Below are 11,056 nucleotides of genomic sequence, written 5' to 3'. Positions count from 1 at the left end.
AAACTAGGGATAACTAACCTAGTTAAAGTCTAGTTAGAAAAGAGGGGAAATCAAAATATTTTAACCCTTTTATAAAAATTTAGGAACGTGAGGGGCAAATTGTGTCATAATTGAAAGTTGATTTTCTAAAAATATTAGATAAACATCAGGACACACACTTGATATGTGTATCCTATTCGATCAAAACCCAGGAGCGACCCCAAGGTTCTTCAAAACCCTAACTCATCTAAATTCAATCCAAAAATCAAAGAACCAAAACCAAGTTGAAGGTGATTCAAGGCTGAATTGTGATCCTTATGCTTAGTAGAACACAAGGTATGTTAAATCTTTAGATTCAAAGATGTTTTAATGATTCTTGAAGTTTCAAAACTGAAATTGATGAAGAATTCATTGATGTTATGGTTAAATTATGATGATTACAAGTCTAGGAACAAACCCTAGATGAGAATTTAATGATTTCATGTCATAATCTAGTGAATTAAAGAATTATCATATATGCGTTATATAGGTTTTGTGATGAACACTTGAATTATAGTGATAATTGGTGTTATTTGATTTTTATAATGTAAGTCTAAGTGTTGTTTATTTCATACTAGACATATGAGTATGAAAATAATGATTTAGGAAGGTTAAATGATTAACCATGAACATGATAATGTTAGTGAAATAATCTCGCCCATAAGATGTTCGACAAAATGTCTAAGTGATCTTGAAATATTGAGAAATATGAAAGAATCGCTTAGATGATTAGTTAGACATGTTAGATGTTGAATATAGAATTATCAATTCTAAACAATATGTTTGAATGGAATTCTATAGGAAAATTGGGTGGTTCGTCAAGTAGTCAAGGCGAAACGGATAGTCGGTTGAAAGGAAAGCTTTAAAGGTACGTGGCTAAACGCTTCGTAAATTTTGTTATTTTGTTATGTTCTATTATATTAAATGATAGACTTATCGTTATGAAGTTTGGTTATTACTAAAACGGAGGATTTCCGTTTGTATTAACCGGTTAAAATAACTAGTGTATAGTGTTAAATAAAAACATGGAAGTGGTGGATTCCACCTTAAGAGTTAAACGGGTCAAAGTGATCCGAATCATACGTGTTGGTTTTGTGAAAGCGATATAGTTCATCCACGAAACCAAACGGGTTGTTTAAATTCTAACTACAAGTTAGAAGAAATATATAAAGTGATGGATTTCACTATAATAGGCGATTGAATCAAATTGACTCAATCATTGAGAGTTTGGTAATATAAAGCAATGGACGTTGCTAATGAAATCAAACGGGTCAAACGACCAAAGTAATGAATCATTGGTGAAATAAAGCGAAGGATTTCGCTAACATAACATAAACGGGACAAATGATGTCTTGATGCAAACCGGAACGGTTGCACGTTTAAAGTTGTCGAAATAAAGCAGGATTTTTAATTAATAAACATTATAGTTGTTAGCCGAAAATGGTAAAGTTGAATATACGTCATAAACTCAGTTATGAGTATGACTAAAAGAAGCATGAACTCCAAATATAGGATTGTGTTAATTTCGTTTAATTAGTTATAGTTAACGGGTCGAATAAACGACGCATATATAAATATAACGGGCGCATAAACCTCATGGTTAAAGCCCCTAGTATTAGTAAACATTTGAGGTTGTGATATTAGTATAAAACGGATAGTTATTTTGACTTAATTGATGTTTAAAAACATAACGGGTCAAAATAACTTGAAATTATTATAAGACGAGCGCTTAAATTTAAGAAATTTGTTCATTCAGATGTTGGAGGTTGATTCCATATTATAGAATATCGAATTACGGTCACGTAGGAAGAAACGGGACCTAATTTGGATCAATAACGGGCAAGTTATGTCCGTTTTCGTAAAAGATAACATAGCTGGGAATATGCAGGTTGAAAAACAGATCTTGCTGTCGAAATTAGGTCATCGCGCCAAGCGACGGCAAGCACTTCAGCCCGTCGCGTAACGTTACCGCTCTCGCGGCCCGCGAGCGCTAGGGCGCTCCTCGGTCGCGCCTCGCGATGAACCGAAATGTCAGCGAAAAATGATTTTGAGTGTTGTTTTCAGTTCAGGGACTTATTAACACTCGTTATAATCTCTTATAACTAATGAATTGGTGATTTTGGGTCACAGGTAATGGGTAGAAGCTTGCGGATGCTGATCATGCACATTCGAGGACCGAACACACAAATGGCAAAGCTTCCGCAAATACAATAGTTTCTTTTGTCACAAAACTTATGTGTAATAATTATACCCGTTTTGTTTGTGATGTCTTAAACTTTGTAAATATCATTTGAAGGTGTAAATATATATATATATATAGGGAGCCGCTAGAATGAAAACCACGCCGAGTTGTAAGAACCGCGAGAACTACACCCCACGGGTGGGCGTTCACCATGATTTTTTTTTACAACTAGATGTGTGTATTATAAACACAGCCGAAAAAAAAAATTTTAAATGCCGCGACCGAGGGGGTAGTTTTTTACACCACAAGTTTGGTGAAAAAAAAAAGAAAAAAGAAAAAAATTAAAAAAACCAAACTTGTGGTGTAAAAAACTACCCCCTCGGCCGCGGCGTTTAAAATTTTTTTTTACGGCTGTGTTTATAATACACACATCTAGTTGTAAAAAAAAATCATGGTGAACGCCCACCCGTGGGGTGTAGTTCTCGCGGTTCTTACAACTCGAGGTGGTTCTCATTCTAGCAGCCCCATATATATATATATATATATATATATATATATATATATATATATATAGTGGAGGGTTCAAATGAGAATAATTTTTTGTAAGAATAAAAAAGAACAAACTTCAACCAATAATAATGCTTCATATGGGTAACTTATTTAATATGGGTGTAAGGGTATATTGGTAAAATTAGATAGATCATCAATTCTTAGTCTTCCTTTTTAATAGCTCATTAAATTAAATTTATAACTTATTTAAAAAAATATATGTATTTTCAAAGAAGAAAAAAATTAATTTAAAGTGTAGGATAAATTATGAGGTGTGTAGGATGAATTACGAGTTGTGTAGGATAAATTTCAGTATGTGTAGGATAAATTTAAAAAACGTGTAGGATAAATTTTGATGTGCCTAGGCAAAAATTTTAGTGTGTAGGATGATACTCTTTATGACTAATTAATTAGTCAAAAATAATAATAAATGAGATGAGAGAAAAACTATTTAAGGTTTTACAATTGTACCATTTATTCTTTTTCTTCTCAATTTAATTTTCTTCTCAAATGAACCTCCCCCTATATATATATATATATATATATATATATATATATAGGGGGATGCTAGAATGAGAACCACCCCGAGTTGTAAGAACCGCGAGAACTACACCCCACGGAGCGCCGTTCGCCATGATTTTTTTTTTACAAGTAGATGTGTGTATTATAAACACAGCCGTAAAAAATCATGGCGAACGGCGCTCCGTGGGGTGTAGTTTTTTACACCACAAGTTTGGTGTTTTTTAATTTTTTTTCTTTTTTCTTTTTTTTCACCAAACTTGTGGTGTAAAAAACTACACCCCACGGAGCGCCGTTCGCCATGATTTTTTACGGCTGTGTTTATAATATACACATCTACTTGTAAAAAAAAAATCATGGCGAACGGCGCTCCGTGGGGTGTAGTTCTCGCGGTTCTTACAACTCGAGGTGGTTCTCATTCTAGCGGCTCCCTATATATATATATATATATATATATATATATATATATATATATATATATATATAAACTCTAAGTAAATGTCGTTTTCTTCATGTTTGTTAAAAATGACATTTTAAATGGGTTATATATTATATGAATTATCAACTGGTTATAAGGGTCTTACAAGTTGCCTCCCCATATCTAATAGTCCTTTGATTCAGTTATCATTTAGGCTAGTTTTATTACTAATAGTCGACAGTTGATTATCTAGTTCTGAGAGCAGTTGTGCATACCAGTGGGATTACTTTCTTGGGTAGTTACCTCCTCATATCTAATATCCCTTTGATTCACTCATCACTTAGGCTAGGAATTGATAAGAGTTTTATTACTAATAGTCGACAGTGTCCATGAATTGATATCCCTTTTAAAACCGTTTTGTGTGAGTTCATATACTATATATACTTTTACACACACCCACTACACAAACAAATATTAAAAAGTACTATCGGGTTGACAAAAACAACCACGAAATCAATACATGTGTAAAACGCAAGCTGAACTTTAGCGATGTTTTTCTAAAACGGATAAGCTCATTGTATGAAGCTCGAGTCCGAGCTCCTTGTTCACAAATAGCTCTGTTTAGCTACTCCGCAAGTAAAAGTTTATTTATTTATTATTTATAAGAATCAATATTGGCTTAAGTTAATAGCTAACAAATATAATAATATTTTTTGCTATTTTCAAACATTATTATAAAAACTTTAGTATAAAATATGGAGGTCAGTAAAACATCCTAACTTTCTACGACAAGCTTATTCTCTTTTTAAACAACAATTTATATAACCCCTAAATACCATAAATACCACATAATCTTGTATTTACACGGATTTGTGCAAGTTCCCAAACCTAGGAGACTTCACAGTTGAATTCAAGTATCAAATCAAAGTTCTCTCGCAAGAATTTGGAGTTTTATTCCGGTAAAAGTATCAATGGCGAGTCCGTGGAAACAAATTTGTAGTATAAAAGAAGATTATAGTGCAGTGGGCTTATGCTTGGAGGCTATGTTTCGGGGATACCCGGGTGGCGATAGCGAAATATGTTTCTGGAAAGAGAGGTGGCTGTTTGAAGTTCCCTTGTGTGATAAATTTCCTACATTGTTTCAACTTGAGAGTAATAGAAAGGCTTTTATTAAGGAGAGGGTGGTTGTTGGTTCTGAAGGTCTGGAGCCGGCATATATGTGGTCTAGATTACCGATAAGTGAAGAGGAATTATCTGAGTTGCACAGCCTCAATGAAGCGTTAAAAAATTACCAGCTTGGGCAAGGTTCAGACAGTTGGTGCTGGATTATGGACAATTCAGGAAGTTTTTCCGTTAGCGGTGTCAAAGAAAAGCTCCAGCGGGCAATCTTTCCAGATCTGAATCTGACATTTGAGTGGAATAATTGGTCCCCTAAAAAGGTAAACTTTATGATTTGGAGATTAATCCAAGATAAACTTCCGACATATGCGGCCTTAGCTAGACGTAATGTAATCGTCCAAGATAATTGTTGCAAAATGTGCGGCGAAGAGGTTGAATCAGCTTTACATTTATTTGCATCTTGTAGTATAGCGGATCAGATATGGGAGTTTATATCTCGTTGGTGTAGAATTCGACGGGTTTATGCACTTGAGTTAAAGGACTTGACAAACATCCACAAGTGTAACAGTGGAACACAAAGGTGGCAAAAGGTGGTGAGTTTGGTGACCCAAGCGGCCTTATGGGTTATTTGGCGGAGTCGGAATGAGGCGGTTTTTGAAGGTAAGCAACCCCGTGTAAACAGAATGAAGGAAGAAATCAAGATACTCGGTTATATGTGGCTGAAAAGTAGGGTTAAAAATGGTAATATCTCATGGGGAGACTGGTGTAATTTTGATCTACTTAGTTTTGGTGTATAAGGGTGATGTAATAGTTGTATGACACTGGTGAATTATCTGGCCAACAGTTTGGTTGCCCAGATAAATGGAATAAAATTTTTGTTGATCTTTCAAAAAAAAAAAAAAAATCAAAGTTCTTAAATTAATAAATGTCATACAATCGCAAAGGGAAACATAAGTCATAAAAGTTTAAACACAACAATCATTGTCATAACAAGTTAACTATGGTCGACAGGATGCCAATCTAAAAAGTAGGGTAACCTTCATTCAAAGCCAAGTGACTTCCTATCAAGCATCAATACTTGTTTAATCTGACATGCATGCTAAAAACAGTCAACTATGCTAATCGAGTTCTAGTTTTTATTAAAAACATCGAGTCATCTTTTGATTATATTGAGTAAAAACATTTGACAAGTAGTGTTAAACCATTCTAAACATCAATCATGTACGTCAACATCAATCATTAATATAGACATCAAATTTTGAAGCGAACTTGACCTTTAGTTGCTTGTCACGAAGTCAAATAGGCTCATACTAGTACAAGACTTCCCATTCCCGCTACATCGTCGTAATCACATGACCCATCAATACTTTTCGAGTAATAGATACTAGATATTAATAATTCTAGCAACGAATCAACAGATTGTCATCAATCATTAACCATTTAACATTTGAAATCGATCATGTAACATCAATCATAAACATGTGACATTAAGCATAAGCGTGATATAGCTAACATTTAGCACAAATGGTTCCACTCATGAACATATATGGTAGCTTGTATATCAGTCTAAAATAGTAAAAAGAAGAGTCTAGAACTCACTTGGGAGTTAACTTATGTACTGATAACTATAAACAATCTGACCCTCGAATTCCAAGTTAATTTGATCAAAGATTCACATGCAACTGAGTTAACTGTTCGCACCATACAATCCTGTGAAATGGTAGGTTATCACACGAAATGTCTCCACACAAAGTGTTACCTTTTACATGGATAAAGCTTTTGCTCATCCATAACATTTCGCTATTGATTACCAGCATTTTGTGTATCATACATTTCATGTAGGCTGTAGTTATTCATTTATTATAAGCTTCAAACTTAAAAAAAAAACATGTGAACTTTTACGTAATTCTTACCTCCTTTTTGTGAGAAACCTAAAAGCTTGAATGGTTCAACAAACGAGACACAACATCCCACAACACGCTCTTTGATGCTAGATACGATGCGAGAATACTTTTACGATCATTCCCTTCTATCCCACACGAGAACACAATGCTAAGACAACTAATTTCTCACTTTCTCTCTCTAAGTTTAGGTGATGAGGTTTGCAAATAAGGGGCATGCTAGTTCTCTTCCATATTAGGGTTTCCATACATAATTACCATTATGTACTTCACGGGCCTTAACATGTTATTTCCTCAAATTGGGCTTTTAAATCATGCATGATCCATCCCAAATCCATTTTATATACCCAATTGGGTTTAATTTCAAATACAATTATTATAGAAAATTGGGGTATTACATACTCAACATGTACTAGAGATGTGCAAATGGTATCGGATATCAGTACCAAACCTGTACCGGTACCAAAACGTACCAGGTATATTCGGTATCAGTACCGGTACCCACTTTTGGGGATTTCCAGTACCGGTACTGCTTGATACCGAGTTCATCCCTAACATGTACCACTTTTGTGTAAGACAAACACTAGATCATTAGGTCATAGATAACAAACTTATTCATATATTAAACTAATTGTCTATCGCCATTACACCACATAAATGTGTCGTGCGTTCAAAATTCTGCAAGTTGATTAGGTGGTATTCACCAAGAGTAAAAAAAATGTTGTTAAAAGTAGTATATATTAAAACTAATTTATCAACAGGCAAAATGAAGTTCCTGATTCATGTATATCGATTTCTAACAAAAACAAAACATGGTTAGAGAACAAGAACGACAAACAATTCATGTACGTGCAGATTACCGTCTGAAATGTTTTTTAGCTGGAATTATTCAATGTTTACTGTCTGAAATGTTTTTTAGTAGATATGATATAAATGAAACCGGCCAGGAATATATATTTTTTGGACTATAAAAAAGCCTTTTAGTTCCCATGTGAGTATCCATATATCATAGACTAAATCACAACACATGGTCTTTAATAAACCTATGATGGTTCTTTGATATTTTATAAGATTTCAACTAGTGCTTGTTTTCTCACCCTAGACAATTCAGAAACCAAAAGACAACCTCATGTGATTCAAAAGTATTTAAAAGTGACCAATGATTAAGAACATGTGACGCAAACGTGGTTAAAAGTTAAGATCCAGTGATAAAGAATAAACATATTTATTAATGAACAATAATGTTCCAGGATTGGACAAAGAAATGGGAAACGACATATGGATTGAATAAAAAATATTAATATAAAGATAAATAATATAGATCCCTTCTCACAAACTTCATTAATTTCTATTCTAGAAAGGATTCAAAACAATGAAGGCCATGCATGTTGTAAGTTTTTAAGAGATACCAACAGTCTTTCCAAGCAACCACAACACCAATGACATTTCTATCATCACTATAGTGTGCAATGAAGTCCTATCCAGCATAAATCCGAACACCGTGATCCCAGCTCTATTGTTTTCAAAATACGTTACTAGCACAAATTAAAAAAAATAAAATTAAACTCAGGTCAAGAACATATGATCACAAATGTTGTGTTAGATGAGTGTAAAAATTGGACTTACCTAAGGCTTGCCTTTTCTGGAATGAAATGGTACTTCTAGCATATGCAGGAATGAGTTTAGTGCTGTCGAGTTCATCTTCGCTGCCAGCATCATCGTTATCAGATGCTGATGCATCATGGCTAAACACTTGGTTAGTCAAAACACCCATGGGTGGGGTTTCTGTGTCAATATCTGGTGGGTCAAAGGACTCAATGGTTGCACACACATGCCATTTAGCAGCCAAACATGTCACACCTTGAGCCTTGTGTGTGATCCTGGTGGCACACCTCAGTAGTATCATTATCCCAGCTAGCAAACTTACAGAAACCAACTGCATATGACCCAAAAAAAAAAAAAAAACAACACCAAATTAGTTATAGAAAGACATGAATTTGATGATCTGATCTAAACAGTTATTCACTTACTGCAAGTTCACCGGTTTTAAAGATGCTGAGATCCGCTGTGGATCGTGTGGTGTCAAGAAGTGATGTGAATTGACTGATTGTGACGAGGATGAGCGCCCACAGTATAAACACGCGATATCTATGACTGATGATGTGTAAATGCCTCCTGATTCTAAGGTGTTCTCTCAATACATCTTCCACATCAGAGTCCACGTGGAACACTTTAGCGAAATCTTGGAGACGAAGGATTTGGAGATGACAGATCAAGCGGAACAGGACACATACTAGGAAGAACACCACGGTTCTATATAGCCAGGATGCAAGCTCCAAGGTGCATGCAACCGCATCGCTCACCATTGCATTGCCTAAGAATGGAATAGCAGTGGCCCCTGAACTGTACCACCAGATCTTGTATGCAGCCTCGGCGGTAAAACATGGCGCAACAAATATGAAGAGTATTTTAAGTGAGCTCTGAAAAATATATACAAATGATAATCAAGTCAGTTATGTCAGAATACGAGGGCGGACCCTAAGGGGAGGAGGGGTGGTTCACTAGTGATAGTTTCTATCACTCCCACTATCCAATCAAATCATGCTATGTTATCACCCAATATTCTATCACTAGTGATAGAAATGTAGGGGGGGGTGGTATCACTAGTGATGAGATTCCAATGTACAAGTATTAATACCCAATGTACAAGTAATACAGATTCATTTGATCAAGTTCAATGCGTTATACGTTTAACGCGTTTTGTTTATCACGCGTGATGGATGGTCCGGCGCCGGTGTTGCGTGATCGTTCAACGCGTTATGCTGCCTCCATAACGTACCACCCCGCCAAGCCTAAGGGGAGGGGGTTGGTTCACTAGTGATAGAATTTATCACTCAGAAGCACCAATCAAGTTCCGCCATGTCATCGACCATTTTTCCATCACTCACAACCTTTTTTAGTGGGGGTGGTCATCACTCACCACCACACCCAACAATTTCCCCCCAACCAACAATACACTCACAAAAAAAAAATAACGGCGTGATAAAAATAACGAAAATGGAATGCGTGATGCTATAACGCGTTATAGTTTGGACCGGCGGTGGGATTTTAGAAAGTTCCACGCGTTATGGGTATTCCCGTTATATTATCACGGGACCACCCCGTGTCCTCTAAGGGTGTGTTGGTAGGCCTGAAATTTTGGGGGCACAATTTTTTTTTCTCATTTCACATATACAAAAAAAAAAAAACAAAAAACAAAAACAAAAATTTAAGCCCAATAACTATTTAAAACACCTAATAGTATCACAAATAATTTAACTATGTAAAATAAGTCATTTAGCTATAAGAATATTGTTTTGTTTATTGTTATAACAGTTATCGTCATATAGTGTCCTTAACATACTCAACGTTAAAAGATAAAGGAGAAAAAAGAGGACATACATCGAGTTGTTCAGTGTAACCCTTGCGAACAGTATCGCTTTCATTACAAAGCTTATCAAAGAAGAGAAACCTACGTAATCCATAAACCCTTACAAACCGGGACAGGCAAAGAAAGGAAAGTGTGGCCATGGTGCTGAGGGACAACTGAACATGGCTATCGTGAGGCCTTGCATGTCGGTTATCGCAATCACTACATGCAAGGTAGAAATGGGAGAGGGTGGGGATGACAATTGTGAAGACAATGAACACTAACCAAGATAGGCAAAATGTATAGCCTGTGGATTGATCAACACACATCCACCTGAGCCATGACCTGAAGCTATGTAACTCGTCGTGTGCGCTGGATTTTGTGCGAGATATATCTCTTCTCTTTGGTATAAGAGATGCTTTCTCGGCTTCCATGGCCTTAGGATGAAAGTGATACAGGATGATAACAATAACAGGACGTAGGACTATAGGAGTATTTATAGAAAATATATTTTTGGAAAGAACCCTCATGTTTAGGACTTTTTGCACTTTTAACAGTCATCTAATAATGACTAGAATTAATAGTTTAGATTCTTAGATCGGTGTTATATCTTTTTATATTAAAATCATCTCTCTAATTTTTGTCTCTTACTCAGATGAAAGACCACAATCATTGGTGTACATGTTACACTTATAACATTAATATATGTGTGTTGTCATTGTATTTAATTTACCTAATTATTATTGTTTGTGTTTATATTATTTACCGTCTTTAATTTTAAATATATGCTAGTTTCGTGTCAGTTTTCTAAATCATTATAATTTATAAACATCTAATATAATAACAAACAAATAATTTCTGTTAATTATCAATCTCCGTGAAATTGTTTGATATGATATGTAAGGGGTTGTCAAAAACTATTTGATATAACTAAAGATTCC

General features: G+C 35.2%; 2 protein-coding genes across 2 annotated transcripts; one reads left to right on the top strand and one right to left on the bottom strand.

The window, feature by feature from the left end:
* Positions 1-4,657: 4,657 nt before the first annotated feature.
* On the top strand, positions 4,658-5,602 carry LOC110932299. Its single transcript, XM_022175644.1, has one exon. It carries the CDS (start codon positions 4,658-4,660, stop codon positions 5,600-5,602), a length of 945 nt encoding a protein of 314 aa, XP_022031336.1.
* A 2,310-nt stretch (positions 5,603-7,912) lies between these two features.
* On the bottom strand, positions 7,913-10,559 carry LOC110930207. Its single transcript, XM_022173456.2, has 4 exons — positions 10,148-10,559; positions 8,737-9,186; positions 8,333-8,642; positions 7,913-8,241 (listed from the first exon to the last, which is right to left on the bottom strand). The coding sequence occupies exons 1-4, from the start codon at positions 10,547-10,549 to the stop codon at positions 8,105-8,107; spliced, it is 1,299 nt and encodes a 432-aa protein (XP_022029148.1). The 5' UTR covers positions 10,550-10,559; the 3' UTR covers positions 7,913-8,104.
* Positions 10,560-11,056: the final 497 nt, after the last annotated feature.

Source organism: Helianthus annuus, chromosome 11 (genome assembly GCF_002127325.2).
Source record: "Helianthus annuus cultivar XRQ/B chromosome 11, HanXRQr2.0-SUNRISE, whole genome shotgun sequence".
Taxonomy (NCBI): domain Eukaryota; kingdom Viridiplantae; phylum Streptophyta; class Magnoliopsida; order Asterales; family Asteraceae; genus Helianthus; species Helianthus annuus.
Note: the sequence above shows the minus strand (reverse complement) of the source record. Positions and strands in the feature narration are given on the sequence as shown.